General features: G+C 36.1%; 2 protein-coding genes across 2 annotated transcripts; one reads left to right on the top strand and one right to left on the bottom strand.

Moving 5' to 3' along the window:
* Positions 1–108: 108 nt before the first annotated feature.
* Positions 109–3,914, bottom strand: Bm5307 (Uncharacterized protein; the record flags this gene model as incomplete). The annotated part of the gene is made up of 8 exons (XM_043073719.1): positions 109–273; positions 395–535; positions 705–779; positions 866–1,081; positions 1,612–1,836; positions 2,054–2,212; positions 2,785–2,997; positions 3,792–3,914. 8 exons carry the CDS (start codon positions 3,912–3,914, stop codon positions 109–111), a joined length of 1,317 nt encoding a protein of 438 aa, XP_042929653.1.
* Positions 3,915–5,888: 1,974 nt separating this feature from the next.
* Bm11009 (Uncharacterized protein) lies at positions 5,889–6,267 on the top strand (the record flags this gene model as incomplete). Its single annotated transcript, XM_043073718.1, has 2 exons — positions 5,889–6,038; positions 6,205–6,267. The coding sequence occupies 2 exons, from the start codon at positions 5,889–5,891 to the stop codon at positions 6,265–6,267; spliced, it is 213 nt and encodes a 70-aa protein (XP_042929652.1).
* Between the last annotated feature and the right edge of the window lie 11,917 nt (positions 6,268–18,184).

Below are 18,184 nucleotides of genomic sequence, written 5' to 3'. Positions count from 1 at the left end.
AACTGTTGTCTGATTTCATGAATAAGGCCACAAATGACATGGGCATGAATAAGTCTTTGGTTACTTAGTTTTATAAATAACAAGGAATTTGAACTTGTAAGGATAACATTAGCAACTATGATCGGAACTGATAACATGTGTTGTGAACATATATTTATCGCCACAACCATGACCGCACAAGTTACATTTCCAAGGATCTGAGTCGGAATGCAACCCTTTATGCAAAAGGTACAATGTCTGGTCCATAAAAATCATCCCACAATGCATGCATTCCTGAAAATAAAATTTATGCAAATGAGGCTATCTATAATTGTTGTATCAAATAAGAATTAGATTGCTCTAAGTTCGAGGACACTGTAATGATACTAAGAATGATACAATTCAAAAAATTAACCTGCTGCTCTTTATCGCCGCCTTCACCATCGGTGGCACTACTACTTCCGCTATCAACTGAGGGAGAATGAGACTGATCTTCCGTGTTCTCACTACCAGCATTACTAGTTCGTGTCCATAACTGTTGTAGTGCTGTTTCCGGCTTTATATCCCGAAATATACATTATGTAAGCGTTGGAATGCTGACATTTAGTAGGGACAATAGCTATTAATTTTTGTTTTTGGTTGATGTCCATAAATTAGAATAATAAGAATAAATAAAATAATTATAATTACAATTTATTTTTAATAATCTAAAAAATGTATATTACTGTAATAAGTGTTGGAGTGTTGATATGTGATAGAGACAATAACCATTCTTCATTTGTCATCATACCATATCCAGTCTGAAACGTGAAGCAGTGGCAAGAAAAGTAAAAAGGAGTTCGATCTTAAAAACCCTAAAGGCTTTTATTTTGGGATATGTTTGTACCTGCTCATAATCCATGCATCGAGACATATCTTCATTAATTGACGGTTTCATGGACTCTTGTTTAATAAATTTCAATTGCTCCTGGATTGCAGCAACGATAGTTTGAGCATTTGTTCGTCGCTGTTTTTTGGACACTGGTGACGCAAGCGCATAAATATCCTTTACACTATTCTCAGATATGGATTTTACTGGCGACGTTACAACAACGTTTGATGTCTGAAATGTAAATGAACACTTGTGATCAATATGCTGATAAATGCTTTCATAGCCCCCCAGTCCCAATCTCCTTACTCGAAAAATAGAAAATAAAGCACAATTCAAATTACAAAATTTAAATGTACTGATTCTTTGTGTTGCTCACCGCTCTGTACACAAAAATTCAAAAAACTGATTTGTCTAACAGTGCTTTCTACATGAAGATTCAGAAACTTTTTTTTCCAAATCTTAGCGTACATATCACAGACTTCGCGAAATCGCGAATGATTGAAAATTTTTACTCCACCAATTATCTCAGCACTTAAGCTCATTTCATCGATAGAACTGGACTATAGATTCCACTGCTATATAAATCTACTGACATAAAAATTTCCGCTACATTTTGCATTAAATTTACTATTTCTTTCTTTTTTTTCTTAAAATTTGTTGAGGTCTAAGCTTTTTGGAGCTTAAAAATCGAAAGACTAAAAGGCGACTACTCTGAAAATATTTAAGACTTGAATTTTTTATTTCTGAAGCTTGAGACTTACATCACCCTCATCATGTTTTGTTTGGTAGTGCAAGAGAAGTCGCCGTGAGTTTGCAAATAATAGTGAGCACCGTTTACATGATGCCGGCGTTGAAGGTGCGATAGAATGCGCTTCGTCTAGATGTGTTCGCAAGCTTGAGTGTTGACTGAACTGTTTATCACAAAGGGCAACTGGACAATCAAAATCGGCACCTGTCTTTATATGAGTCATCGAGTGTTCTTGCATCTAAATTATATAATAGGTGGTTCGAAAAAATATAAAAGTTACTGAACAATATCAGAAAAAAAGTTCCATAGCCGAAAAACCACTAAATATGTTTAACTGACCACCTCGGTGGCATAAAAAACAGTTGTAACTGTGCAGTGTGTTATCTTTTTCCAGTCATACATGCACGCCACGTTTTAATGTTTTAACAGTATTTCTGCAAAGTCAACATGCGAACCTGATCTTTCCGAAAAAATTTTTTTAGGCAGTACCGACACTGATATGGTTTAACACCGGTATGCCGCATTCGATGACGATGCATATTTGCTTTCTGACTGAACTGCATATGGCAAATATCACACTGATACATTTGCCCTTGATGGCGTTCGTGTGCATCCTGTAAAATTTCAGAATTATAAACGACAAGATGAAATGATGCGAACCTAAAATTTAACGGGCAGGTAAGTTAAATAACACCTTTTTGGCATGCGGTTACGAAATACACCATGATACACCTACTGCATAGTCATACAAATTTGACATGAAATACTAAGTCCAAACAAGTTCAAACTTTATACAGAACTTGAAAAAAAAAAAAAAAAACAATTCTTGAAAATTAGTGAATTTAAACTGGATATTTTTTCATAAGAGAAATTAAAACAATATTAGTGCTACGATATGCAGCCTAATTCTTAATATGGAAAATTTTTTGCATTGAATCTGAAAATTCGAAAATATGCGCTAGGCGAGAAATATGACAAAATTATCATATAAAATAATAAATATCAAAACCACAAACATTAAATTAAACAAGGAATCGTTACATTGATGTCGGATAGTACAGAAAAGTGACGCAAAGCTGAAAGGGTAGCATAAGACTTTTCAGCGGAATCGCTCTCTTCCTCCAGGTAAATGGAGGACTTTTAAAGATTAAAAAAATGTTTTTGCCTGAAAATAATCAAAGCTAACCAAGTGACTTTTCATATGCTGCGACATGCAGGTTTCAAAATTGCAGTGAGGACAAACGTGCACAGTTTTGCTGTTGCTGCTGCTGTTGGTGTTTGCTTTGGAGGTGCCATTATTACCGGAGATTGGTGGTGAGGAGGCGGCAGCCGGAGAAAACTGCTCGGGGGATGACAGGTTCGGCGTCGATGACAACTCGTCTAAATCCTCGTTCCATTCCTGAAAATCGTATCACGTTCCAACCCACAACACACGCACTAAACTAACTGGTTGTCCAATCCTCATAACCAGCGCACAATCACATAAAATCGCGATCATATGCAAAGCGGCCCCTTCATTTATTTCCCCAATCGAATCTTCACCTTAATTCAAAAATACTCATTCCTTTTCCCTTCACCCAAATATCAAGTATGTTATATTCCTTTGATTTTTAAAACCAAGAATTTCAAAAAAGTATTATTTTTGAGTTAAGACACATTTCATTCCTGAATAAGTTTACAAGACCCAGCCTATTAAATATACACCCATAAAAAAACTTATCCAATACCCTCTGATGGAAAATGACAGATATAAACAACAATTCTTAATGCTAAATCGTCAATTACGCAAAAAGATTAAAAGTTACACAAATGATTAGCTGCTCTTCTACAGCAGTTTTTGTTAAGACAACCCATGTTTTAAAAGCTTTGCATCAGAGTTCAAAAAACCACAAATCGAACAACCCATCAAACTAGAAACACTGCCAGTCTTCATAACCAGTAAACTCGAGAGCTTCATGATGCAGTTGCTGAATATCGGATATAATCTTCTATTCCCGAGAAATGTATTTCAACAAAGGATCAAGATTCTAAAAAATTTGAATTTGAGATACTTTCCATTTCATTCCACCCAACTACATGCCCTACCACAATTACGGAACATGGAAATGTCCAGAGAGTAAACAAAAACGCTTTAACAAAAAAGAGAATCACTACACATCCTTATTTAAAAAAAATGCATAACAAAAGATAAACCTGCCGACTAGTATTTGTGGTAGTAAGATGCCGCTCACTTTCGTGCTGCTCAATGTGCTCCTTAAAATCAGCAAAATTATTTGTCATAAAGCCGCACTGAGTGCACGCGTTCATGTCCTCCATCGTCATCTGCAAATTAGATCATCTATTTTCGTATGGAACTTCACTGAAGCAATGATAGCCTGAATGGCAGACAAAATGGACGAGAGGATTTGATATCTGGCATTAAGAAACTTCTTTCATAATACCCGTGCTTTGTTTATTCCACCACTCTCTTAGTATTTTCTGCGGCATTATCTTCCAGCTATTTCATTAATGTTGAGTCACCCTTCTTAACGCAGCAATAACTCGTTTGCAACTGCTGGACCACTCAGGAGAATCAGGTCAATAGTAGAAAACCGAACAATTTTGACAACCCAGGGGTCATCGCTATTTCTATTTCACTATAGCAAAATAGCAACAACTTTTGTATAATGCAGTGGCAGTAAAAGAAATATGAAATTTGCATTCCATATACAAGAGAATACCACAACCGAGCATAAATTTAATTACTGTTAGTCAGCACTTGGTTATGAACACATGTACAAGAATAAAAAACTAAGGAAGCTATATTAATTAAGATGAACCCAGTAAGAAACATGTCCTATTATCTTATACATCCATTCCAACAACAATTATGTTTCACTTTAAAAGCATATAATTATTAATTATATCGCCACCTTACCAGCGTTCAGCCCGGGAAATGAGGCTGACGCTTGGATATCAAATCACATTCTATAATGAACCAACGAGCATATAAACCGCTCACGAAACATTCATACTATCTTGCAAAATAAGCATATGGTCAATAAAAGGTAATACCAAAGTTAGGCAGTAACTCATTTAAAATAACCCACAACATTGCCAAGTATTTAAAAAATATATTTCATTTGTTTCATTGCATTGAAGTTCATTCAGTTTCATAAGCTTTCATAAATAATATTAAAAGTATTTTTATATGGTAAATAAAGTTATTGATTTACATGGTAAATAAAGGAATCGAAATTAGCTACAAATGTATATTTACTATTACATTCAGTAAATCAAAATGTATAACTCTGCTTCAAAACAAAACACGCAATATCTAAATGCAAACAGAAATGAAGACAGAATTCTTCACAACTAAAAAAAAGATTTGTAACCAATGATTAAATGGATAAATCATTCACATAAATAAGAAAGTTGGTCTGCACATTCCGTAAACGAAAGAAGTCTTTCCTCTTCTCAGTGGAGAGAAAAAACTTCCTCAATGGGTACTATTGCCCAAAGATGTTACTAAAGTATAAAATGAAATATTGTCATTAGCAGAAAATGCATAGTTGAGATGTGTGCGAGGTGAGTTTTCATAATATTTCTTTATTCGTAATAATATTTTTTTTTAATTCAAGGTCCAGAAAAAAAAAGACATCGTTAAATTGAAAAAATCTGGTCCCTAAATGGACTCTAAATTTGACCTGAAAAATAACTGCTAGAAGACTGAACATTGTTGCACTGAAAGGCAAAATTTCTCGACGAGAATGTGTCAGGATAATTCAGGAAAGTGAGATTTGCTGTACTAATCGACTATCATTGTTCTTCATGCATATTTGTTTATGACAATAGTCCTAAATAATTCACTTTGTTTTGACGCTTTATTCAATAAAAAAGTTCTTTATCATCTGATGATTAAAAAACTTTTGTATATGAACATACTAGATGTCGTTTCACTTTCGTTTCCAACAGAATAAACTGGAAAAGGATCGCTCGCTTTAAACATTTATTATTTGTTTGGGAACATCATCTGAACTGTTTTGAAAATCAGAGCAAATTGATCATGGTGGCACCCTAACAAAGGGTAAGACCAGGAAGAAGACGTGAAGGAAGAATGTCGATGTAGATCTAGAAATTATTCAAAAGCAGACAAGATTTTAACTGAAGTAAATTCAATTCCCAGCAGAAAGTCCAATGACACTACATTAATAATACCATTGTTATTGTTTGAGGTAGTTCTATATCAGTGCAACAGAGTAATAATACCTTCAAATTTAGTGCGTTATCAATGTGGGAAGACAAGGAAGAATGAGAGTTGGGAAAGAAATGGAGATGCTAGCGAATGTTGGAAAATTGTTCAGAAGTCCAGTCGAGAAATATGACCTTGATTCCTGTACTTGTGACTGCAAGTCCTTGCTCAGTGCTACACTCTATTCAATCTTCCTTCTGTGGACACAGGTATACTGACTATCTTATTTGCATTTCTCTTGGTCCACTTGCTATCGTCTCAAACTCTATTCTAAAAGACAATGCCGCTCAGGGAGATAGAAAAGAAGGCTGGAGCAAACGGACAACATCACGAAGTTAAAAATTGTCTGAGGAAGAGACAATTAAGGTATTGCAGGTTGAGCGACAAAAGAATTACGTCTTGGAGCAACCGAGTTACAGTGGACAATGCAGGAAGTAAGCAAGCAGATAACCAATAGTAGTGCAATTCTTCATCTCTTTATTCTTTTGCAATCCAAAACTTCCTTGCTATTCACCTCGACTCAAACAACACTACCTTGTGGACAGAGCAATCGCTCACGACACAAACCAAACGCCATCGAATAAGCAAACAATCCGCAACAATCACCGTAAAAACAATTACCTCCACTTACTACCATGCAGATGGCATTTGATCTTCTTTTCCTCTATTCCCAAGTTTTACTTTTTTTCTTAGGAAGTTTCCAGCTGTAGAATTTAATACCACAGACCCTATAATAATAAATGAAGTGCGGTGTAAAATACTCTACAAATGAAAGCAATAATCCAACGTTATGTATCCTGTATCTCACCCCAGTTAGCAACAACTGGTACCGATATTGGAAAAACGCTCTCTACTGCACCAAATACAAAAAAGTCTCGGGACCAACTATTATGGTGAGAAATATTCCGATGACTACGTTTTAAAAGAACCCCCTATTACTGTTATTCTCTCTCATCCGAAGACATTTGAAATGTGAGATATTAGAAAGCCACAAAAAAAAGCTGTGCGCAATAATATATGTTCCATATTAGATGGCAGAAAAATTCTTCTGTTATAAACAAATTAATCTTGTTCAAGAAGTCACAACGGTATACTCAAAAAAGCAACGGGATAACCCTTTAAATGGCTTACCAAGAAGATCCAGAAAATACAGTGCTTATAAATTGTCAGGATCGAGATCTAAAACTTTAATGCATGAAGTGTTTCTGTTGATGGTCAATGGAGAGGAATAGCAAAAACCGGCAGATAGAGAACTGTCTTCGAAAAGAGAAAACAGTTTCTTAAAAACAAAAGATAGTGAGAATATAGACAAGTAAATATGGTGTACAAAAAATAAATACATATATGTGATATCAGTATAACAATAATTGGTAGTAATAATAACGATAAAAATAATAATAATGATAAAAAACAATAATTGGTAATAATAATAATGATAACAACTGGTAATAATAATAGTAATTATTATTTATTATTATTATTACTATTATATACATTAGATAGAATGGAGAATGGAGTGTAGCTGTTAATGGAAGAAGAGAGAGGATTTCAAAGCAGGTCTAAATGGTTGCAAACACCGTAATCCGGATGTGTGTATGTGTTAGTGTGTTTGGCGGTGAATTGGACGTCGATCTCTGTTCACAGATAACAAGCTATATGCGCGACGGGCTCAACACCCGGGGTACCTTCCTGGGCAGACAATGTCCCCGCCCGTGTTTTCATGCCCTTCCTCTCAACATACCACACTTCGATCCGTCGTGAGATCCTCCCTTTAGCAACTCGTCTGCTTGTTTACTCCAACCAGTTACGCCACTTGGGAAGTAAACTGGAGGAAATGATCAGTTGTAATCCACACCTTTATTACTAATCAGTTTTCTTTACACCATCTTTTTCGCTTCTAGTACTGGTGCTATTTATCTGTTATCCATCTTCACAACCGCAAGAATCCGAGTTAACTTATCCGTGCTACTTCCCTAATACGCTCAATAAAACAAAAATTTGGTTCCAGTACAAGGCAACTATGCAGGCTTAATTGCCATTAACTATGCACTCGACTAGACATTCTATATCTATGATGAAATTTGAAGCTTTTCCTTCACTCAAACCAATTCCACAGCCATGCGGTCCATTAGAAATAAAAAATTTTAGTTAGGGGAAGTGAAGAGCTCATGACGGGTGACTGTCAGTAGTAGCCTAAAAGTACAGACATTAACATCGAGATTAAACAGACCGAAACGGAGCTATTGAAAAAATGGAACCCCTCAGACAGAAAAGAGAGAAATCTATCACTGACATCCAAAGTGTCGAAGATTGGACAGCGTGAAGGAAATAGAGATATGTAAGAATTTTGTGGATCATCTACACAGGAAATAAAGAGGAATTTATTGATGACTGACGTTGAATGATAATGATAATGGTTTGGGGAAAGATTCAAATTCAAACTTAAAACACGAGTTGTAACAAAATCCCAGAACTTACTTCATGTATCTGTAGCTGAAATGTATCAAAAAGAAGGACGATTAGTGACTTCCACGATTTATACACTTGTACCTTCACTTGGCTAATCTTGTCGCTCACTTCTAGTCACCTAAAGACCGAGAAGATAAGAATCGACCTGGCCGTATGTGTCGTGATTGCTATCTATGTGTGACCAAATCCTATACAATAACCTCTAGAATAATGAAAGATATATGAATAAACTTAGACAACAAATGAACATACCGTTTTGTTACACAGTGATTCAAGAATTTCAAAAATCTAAAAAGTTGGGGATAACGACCAACCAAATTCATATTCATAAATAAAAACAGATAAATTAGGAAAGAAATCATGACGGGAGGAAGGTTGAAACACAACGTGATGCCAATATATAAGACATTTGGATAAGATAGCTTAGGTTATTCGAAGAATGTAAAAACTCGAATGATGAGTTGGATGAGAAATGATTTGTATTCTTAACTCGTATTTTTTATGTTGATTGACTAAGGAAATAAATTTTACTGTAAATTTACACAGCCAAAATATAAATGCCAACAACATTGCCATGAAAGAAAAAGGTATCGGGAAATTTAAAACATGTCGGGATCAAGAAAACACTAAGTTGCTTGCCGATGAGATGGACAATGCAAAAAGTTTTTTCAATGGAAGCCGGACTTTACTCAAATAGTCTGCCCGTGAAGATTACAGGAATTTCGAGAACTATTTCGATTTTCTGTGGAGACAATGAAATGTATTTTGAAAAATGTGGATAAAATTGGTCAGAGATTAAAAGGAAAATTTGTTAAGAAAAAAAACAGGAAACGCGTTGTGGTGGTAATGCGTTATGTATATGAGTATATATATATATATATATATATATATATATATATATGTGTGTGTGTGTGTGTGTGTGTGTGTGTATATATATATGTGTGTGTGTGTGTGTGTGTGTGTGTGTGTGTGTGTGTGTGTGTGTGTGTGTGTGTGTGTGTGTGTGTGTGTGTGTGTGTGTGTGTGTTGTGTGTGTGTGTGTGTGTGTGTGTGTGTGTGTGTGTGTGTGTGTGTGTGTGTGTGTGTGTGTGTGTGTGTGTGTGTGTGTGTGTGTGTGTGTGTGTGTGTGTGTGTGTGTGTGTGTGTGTACGGAAAATGAGAAAAGAAAGGGGGAGGAACAGGTAGATTATGTCCAAGTGAAAATCATCGATGATCGGATGGATGAAGTGCGCAAATAGGAGTGGAAGGCATCGCATCCTTGAACGTCCATGAAATGACCTTGGCGCCCCTCCCCAATCAAGATTATCCAAAACGATCCGGGATGAAACGTCGTGGGAGAATGGGAAAGTGGAGATCAAATCTTCCTTTACTCCTTTCAATAAATTCTACAATTGTGTTCCCTGCTGCTTTTCAAAACGGTTCATATGCATTCATCCAGTACTGCTTCCATCATATCTAGATTACTTTCTCCCCCTCCTAATCTTCATTTCATCAAAGTAGTAAGCAGTAATCATGCTGCATTTCGTATCCTTCCCATTTGTAACATGTGCATAACCACATAAACAAGTATACACTTCACAACATTCTCGAGTTCCTGTCCATTAGAAAAGAAAAAGTGGGAGGTGTTTCATAAAGAAGTACACAATCGTGGTAGCAGTACCGAGATCTCAACTAGCAATAGGTAAAGTGGAGGAGAGGAACCTGTATGGAACACCTTCTGCATCACTACCTAAACATAAAAACGAACTCGTTGCCTTTTTTACAATGTCTTCTGATGACAAGCTTTGCAATTACTTATATTCTTCGAAAGAGGAAATTTTGGACAAACGCATTTAGTGCTGAAGGACAACAGCATAGCAAGCAGCTTCAATAAGAGGGAAAGTTGGATGAGAGACTGACTGGAATGGCGCAGTGATCAAGATGAGTGAAGGTAAACAGGGAATAAATGAATGATAGAATACTGAGCTAAAGCTACCATACTGGAAATTGTAAGGATTCGTTCGAGTTGACTGAGAGTAGAAATGCTGCAACTCACACCACACAGATTAGAAACACGCGCAGAGCCAATAACAGTACGTACACAGAACAGTGAGACAGCTCTAGTGCTGCTGTTTGGGAAAGTGGTGATGGTCTGTTTCAGCGATTCATCCGGGACATTGAAAGCCATTATCGGGCTTACCTCCTTTTCCTTCTTCATTCTCAGCTTGCAGCAGTGATGAACAAGGGAACCGATAGTTGCTGCTCGGACTGCTTTAACCACTCCTCAAAGCTGCAGCAGTACGCAGTTATCGGACAGCTTAGCCTATATGACTCAGTCACGTGACATTTCTCACCCTCTGAATTACTACTCGAATCTTTGGTATTGTTATCATTATGGACGGACATTACCATTATTTCGATGTTGTCATCAACACCATCGTTATCATTGTTTCTGTTCTGTCGCTGTGACCATCATTCTTATCATTACTGTCAGTCTCACTATCACCATCACTATTCCGATCACTATAATCTTGTAAGCTTTATGAGCACCACTTCATTAACAATAGTATGTAAAATTGCAATGATCCCGCAAATACATAATCAGCAAGATTGTTTTGCTACTTCACAGATTTGCTATTATTTTCCCGAAGATTGTATATTTTCACATGCGCCAATAGAAGGGAGGATCACTGGAAAACAAACAAACGAGTGGAATTAGTAATTAATTGCAATAAAACTTAAATTTTCGGGATTGTGGAAACTGTAGCTAACAGGAAAATAAAACTTATAAATTAGAATTCAAATTAATATAATGAAAGAATTACTTCCTAAATTCTTAAATCCTAAGCTTGAGATCTAAAATTTAATCATATTTCAGGTTATATCATGAGCAGGGAAAGGATGGGTTGGAAGTAGGGAATGAATTACCAGTTAGCGAAACGGATGAAGGAGGAGGAGGAAGAAGGATGGTAGTGGTGGCGTAAGAGTGAAGGTCGGATGATTGTTTTGTACGGGAAAATGCGACGGGTGAACTTGATACACTAGGGCAAACGAATCGTATCGAGTCGACCTAATTTTCCTTATCAACTTTCTGTTCTGACTACTTTCCCCCGACCAAGAGGCACATGTTCTAAGTGAAGAAATCTGGGCGATCACCACTGCTTTACTTCTTCCCACCCTTTAGGGACTCGATTCTTTTGCGGCTCTGTTCATCTCTCCCCGTCCTCTCCTCCCATTGCTTTTCCTCCAAAAAAATTATAATTATATAGCTGGAATTGATTACGGTCAACTTATTGCAAGAGTTTTATGGATAATGGGATTAAATGGTATTACAAATTACTGCGTGATATACTCCATTTTGAGAAAATCAAAAAAGTCATTGCTGGAATGTGTAAATTGAGGAGTTAGCGTAACTTTCCCTTCCTGGATAAATGAAGTGAAATTATATATCACCTTTGGAACGTCCGGAACTGCAGCTAATTAGAATTTCCAACTTTTTTGCAGCACAAACTTTTTTGGTGTCTTCAACCCCCCAGAAGGCACACTCAGCCGGAAAATAAAGCAGATTTTGCTTGCTTACACTTTATCACGACATTTTTAACGTGCATCAGGAAATGAAGAGAAAGATGAAAAACTTCTGATTATAGACGGTTGAAAAAGGTACAATTAAAAAAAAGTCAAGCATCGACATTCCATATGTTACTGTTGAATATCTGATTCTGCGAGAATCAGTAGAAGCAGCCAGACTCTCAAAAGTAACTATTTTGGCATCGGAAAGGATACAATGAGTTACAAATAACGTGCTTTAGGAGATCCAAGCGTACAATTTATAATGCTATTTCAAGTGTAATGAGTAGTTATGAAAATGACAGATGAAAATGTTTATTAATTAGAAGATATCTGGGACGATATCATATCAGTATATAATGTGGGAGAGGTAATGGCAAGGGAGACAAGAGGCCTATGCTACTAAAATGAATCCTGGGCCTAGCAACTTGACAGATAATGTGGATTTGTGGGTAGTAGGACAACTATCCGGACCTTAGTTGCACTGCTCAGAAAACGGAATTTAGTTTGGAGGACGATTACAAAATGTGGGTAGTTTTCATTGCTGCACAGGCATAACAACACTCGCTCTTCTATCCTTAGGTGATGTGTGTTGTGATAGTAAATGGTGGTGATGGTGGTCGTTCTAGTAGGTCCCTGTTCTTTCTCCTTCCCGTTCGGTTCGGTTGGGTTGGGTATCGGCGACCGACATCCGTCTCCACCGAGGCCGACCGCCCACCCTCTTACATCTTTTTAAACTTTTCATTTTGCCGAAGGTCACGAGCCTCCACAGAATGAATCCCATGGCAAAACAGAAGGCAGGAGGGACAACGACAATACTATTATGCAGCAACCGTCATTTGAAACCCAAACACTACTAAACGTTCGCTTAATAAATGTTCCACAAAGAGCGCATCTCTTCTTCCTTACTTTCCCCGGTGTTCCATTCCTGTTCCTGATTCATACTATTCCCGTGGTCCGTTTCTACGACTCACCCCGTTTTCCCTTCCTATCAAAATTTTCTGAATTGCTAGAACGACCACTTATTTGAAATTGATTTCATCATCTGAAACACTCAATAATCAAATCAGTTTTTCACTGTTTCAGGATCAAATGGATGCAGACCTTAGTGAAAAAAAATGAGCGATCCAATTAAATATACAATTGCATTTTACGTAAAAAAATAAAATGAAGAAAGAAAATATAGGAATCCGGAACTCTGAAAGCCTGGATTGTATCATAGAAAACTGGATTTGAATCAAGCAAATTTCAACTATTCTCTTCGCAACAAAATGTTTTACTTCCGTAATAACCATTTTTGAGATTTCTTTGACTCTAGTTGGTCCTGTACCAATAGGAAAAGGAGGATATAAGAGCAGTTCGAGATGTCGCATCATGTCGTTGCCTATCTTCTGCTTCATAACCTTATGAAGTTACTCGCTAAATAGAAGATTGAAAATAACAATCTTTTCTTAGATAACTATATATTACTAATAATTCCTTTTTTAAATTTCCGTCTCATTTTTACAATTTTTAATAGTGGTGGAAAATGACGAATAATTAAACATGTATCGAAAGTTTCAAGCACATCCAAGTAGAAATGTTTGTGAAGATTTTCCAAAGCCAAACATCATTAGCGACCAAAGAGACAGTGAAAAATTAAAGTTACTTGTAAAATTTTTCTCCATAACCGTCTCATAATCATTTGAAGTTCTCTATGGTATCGACGATCGCGATCATAACAATGATGGATGACGAGCGATTTGCAAACGATGAATTCATCATTCATACTAATACTTCTTTCTCTGTTTTTCTCCCGGTTCTGTTCTTTTTTCAGTCATTTTATCCTCCTTCCATTCATCTTCGGCCCCTGTTTTTGCTTCGTTGAGTGATATCTCAGCTTCTCAGAGTCTATGCCAAGATGCAAACAGTGGATGCCGAAACTCACCTCCCGAATCATCTCCTGGGTTAACAAGATAACAATTTTATGAATCATTGTGATCACCACCGTGCGCGATTGTCGTGTAGCTTTGATCCAGTTCAAAAAAAAAAAAATAGGAATATTTTATACAAAAATAGGGACTGTTTTAATGTTGGACAGTTGTTGAACTTATGTTGTGTAGTGCTCTGAGCACTTTTAATAATTTCTTTGAAAAAGCGATAATGATAATGGTGCGTTCTTGGGAGTTGAATTTTTCAAGACTGAACAATCACTATGCATGTCATGCCTCTCTTAAATCTCCTACACAGAACTTTTTCATTACTTAGTTCTAGAAGATTTCATTAGTGAATAGGAATTTCAAACTGCTGCCGACAAACAACAGAGTTTTTATTTCACTATAGATCCAGCTATGCTTCGTTAAATTGTCATAGCGGCTTTTTATTCACAAAGATTAGAATGGTTGTATCAAAAAAGAGCTATCTCAAACGAACAGTCCATTCCAGCCGAATCACTCAGTCAACAAAATTCTTTGTAAAGCCATATGCAAATCAAATAAGCAAGTGCAATTCCACTGCTCCTAAATTTCAGTGTGTGAATATATATGTCTTGTAATTTACTTTCCGTTTTTCAACTGATACCTCGCTGCCTCCTCTGATTAACAAACACGAGGGATGATGCTTCTCCAACTAACATTGGGATTGACAATTCTATTATCAGTTTTATGAATTAAAGAAATTTATCTCGCAAAACATGAAACTTTCGCAACAAAGAATGATATACTTGGAACTGTTTCTGTTTCTTGAAACATGACAACATTTCTTAGATTAAAAAAAGTGTAAGAATTCCAGATTAATTCGCGGTCAATTAATTCACGCTACCCGTAGATCAGTTTTCCGGAAAATGAAATCTATCATTCTCTACACTCTATAGCAGCAATAATCTGATTTCCTATGCATGTTTCGGAAATATATGGTATGGCTGAACTTCCGGTCTCACTTTTTGTCGATAACGTTGACGCCAGATGGTGATAGCTGCATAACACAGTACTGTGCTTTCTACGGTTCCTGTTTATGTTAACAATTTTGACAGATAAGGAAATATGTATGACAATAGGCTAGGAGATATATATGCAGCGATTGCAAATGTTGTTCATTTGCATTGCTCTCGAATTTTATCACTAATTCTTAAAAATCCACACAAACTGCATGTAAGGAAGGGATAATTTGGATCGAAATGTTGCTGGCAGGTTATTTGGGCACTATTCTTTGCAAATTTCAGTAGAATATTTTTTTCTTTTTCTTATACATAAGCAAGAATTGTTATCTTTGAAATAGTAAATTATTATGACTAGAATCAAATCGGATGTTGTCAAAGATATAATTTCACTGTGAAAGTGTTCATGCACAGTAAAGGTGCGGGGAAATGAAAGCACCATTTAAACAGGACAACACAAACTTCTCGTTCAAGTTCATCGGAATTTTCGCTTTTGTTAAGTGGCTATGTGTGTGTGTGCGTATTTTCTGCGTGGGCGTGTGCGTGCATTCGTGCAAATGGTGGGAGGGTACACACCTATATTAACCGACGAAAACTTTCATTTCCTGATAGAAGGATGTACATGACGGCGGTGAAAAGAAGATGACCGTGGCCGTGGCCACCATTCGGTGGAGGTTGCGCAAGGATAATGCTATGAAAACTGGAGCAGGAAACGAGAATGAAATGGATTCTACCCTCGCATCCTCTTGCTGTACTCATCTTCCTATTTTGCCTTTATCGGGACGATTGGAATGATTTGGTTTGGCCTTGAAGATAAACTAATGAGTCGGGAATGATTGTAAACTGGAAGGGGTGGCGAGAGTTTCGGAATTCCGATGAGACTGGAAAAGAAGAAAAGAGAAAAGAACAGTGAGATTACTGGCTGAAGTCATCTCATCATCACCGACTAACGTCCCGACATATTTAGTCATTTTCCGCAAAACGAAAAGGTTCATAACCCCGGAGAAACGCTCTCCTTCCCTTCTTGTAAATTTCAAAACTGGCCTTACTCTACATAACAAATCAGTAATCATGTAACGAACTGCCGATATTTCTACTTAAAATTCAAATTCTGAATCTCAAAAATATATTAATTACGGAGTCGGACTTATTATTTTATCCTCCAATTGACTGTATTGTCGCCAGTAAACCATTCGTTGTTCTTCTACTACATAAATCATGAATTTGCCCGGATGTATTCAGAATGAATTTGACAGTGATTCTTAGAGTGGATATAACATGAATGCCGTTCTTATATGAATTGAACGCAAACAGGAATCCCCAAAATTTTGTTTGAAGAAAAATCTTGAGGATTAATAACATACGAAACCGTATATATTAGAAATGAATAGATGTAAAAACACAGTGACACTCCTCTGCCAAACGCAGCGCACTAATAAAATAGGGATTTGTCTGTTGGAACAAAGCTAAACAGTCTGGTACCCGGTTTTGTACCTTAGAGAAATTCACGGACGAGTCCATTATAAATGCATATGTAAAACCAAATTTAGAATTTCTTTCTTACTGCCCTGTTTCCTCGTCAAACAAAGTAGGTTTTCTTTCTTGATAGTTCACATCGTTGACTTCTTTGTCCTCGATACTAGTAGAATCTCGAATCTGTACTGGTTCCGTTCTGTGTACGTGTACTGTGGAAGTCCTAATGAAATACTTTATTATTCAAACCTCAAACTTGGATAATTAAACCACAGATTAACATTAAAAATTATACAGCATTACAATAATGAATTGATACATAACACACAAATGTAACTTAATTATAAACCTTTTAAAGATACAAGCAAGCTAGACACCTCGCAACCGATCCATACCAAACAAGGAATTATAATCAATGGCTTTCTAAGGAAGAAAATTGGGAGGGATTTTATGGGTGTTAAGGTTATCAAGTGGATTAAAATCACGGAAAACAATAGCCTTTGTTCATTAGGTTATAGCTTCGCCATTGTGGCGACAGCACAATAGACTCGTCCGTGAAGTTATGTTCGCAAACAATGATGATCAAAGTGAACATGCAGTTTTCTTCCAGAAAATGAAAATATGGATAAGCAAATGCGATATTCGTACTGTCAAAAGGGTAAACTCTTCAACCACTGTATACAAACGGTATGTAAATGATCTCCAGAAGTATGGAATTAAAATTGTAGTGGTTGATGATTTACCATCAACTGTTTCATTTTATCTGTTATTAATAGTTTGAAAGAGCAATTTGTGAGACTCTTAAAGTCAGGAAAATTTCTGGAACTATCGAGCTTATAAATTACCTATGAAACAACTGAAATAATCATGTAAATAAGAGTAGGTACATCTACTCTACGAACAACTCTAAAATCCATTAAAACTTTATACTGACAACTATTACAATTTAAACAAATTTCTGAAAAAACTTTCCTCATCATTACTATCTAGTACAGGAGCAGCAAATAACGGTATTTGCCTTGAAATTTGGAACTGAACTTTTACACCGTAGAAGCCTAAAATTACCAAAAGAGTTGTAAATCGAAACTGATCAGGAACTTGCAACAATTTTAAATCGGAAATTAATGACAAAAATTTTTCATTCCATCTCCGAAAATTGAATAGAGCTAAGATTACCTCCAGTGATTCAGGTCACGGTTGCAGGTGAATTGCGAGAAGCAAGTTTATCTTTGAAAAGCAAAAAAAAAAAACAAAAAACCTTCTGAGATATAAAATTGCTATACTGCTTCAACAGTTAAAAATGAATTCACGAGTTTTCCAGTAGAGATTGGTGAAAGTTAAGCCTGATGTAAAACTAAGATTCCAATGTGCCAAAAACAATAAGAAGTGAAGTTGATGCAATTCACGACATAAACATACAAACTTATTGGGCACAAGTAGTAATATTAGTACATAATCTGGCACAGAAATTCCAAAAAAAAAAACACCCAAAAAACAGTAGGATGATGTTCTACTCCTAACTTTTCTTCAGTGATAGATTACATTGGAGAAATTCAAAAATAAAGCTATTTTTGGAAAACTTGGGTATTTTTACTGCATCCTGTGAAAAGTATGTGCAATTTACTGAAAGCAAAACAAGCACAAATCTCAAATCTCCCAAAAGAACCGATCTGGAATTTTTTATGAAACTTTTCTCATGTGTTCAGCCAGGAAAAAAAAAAAATTTCTCACGTGTTTAGCCAGGAAAAAAAAAGTGGAAATCCTCTATTCTCATATCTATATGATGGAAATATAATCGAAATGAAGAAATTCAGCATTGTCAAAACCCATAGAAAGAACAAATAATCGTAAGTGATGAACATAATTATGAAAGTTAGGTGTTGAGAATAAAGAGTTATTTAATAAAAACTAAAAAACTAATTTTCTGAGACTGTGAATCAGGAATGTACATAA

The sequence above is a fragment of the Brugia malayi genome, assembly GCF_000002995.4.
Source record: "Brugia malayi strain FR3 genome assembly, contig: Bm_v4_ChrX_scaffold_001, whole genome shotgun sequence".
NCBI classification, from domain to species: domain Eukaryota; kingdom Metazoa; phylum Nematoda; class Chromadorea; order Rhabditida; family Onchocercidae; genus Brugia; species Brugia malayi.
Note: the sequence above shows the minus strand (reverse complement) of the source record. Positions and strands in the feature narration are given on the sequence as shown.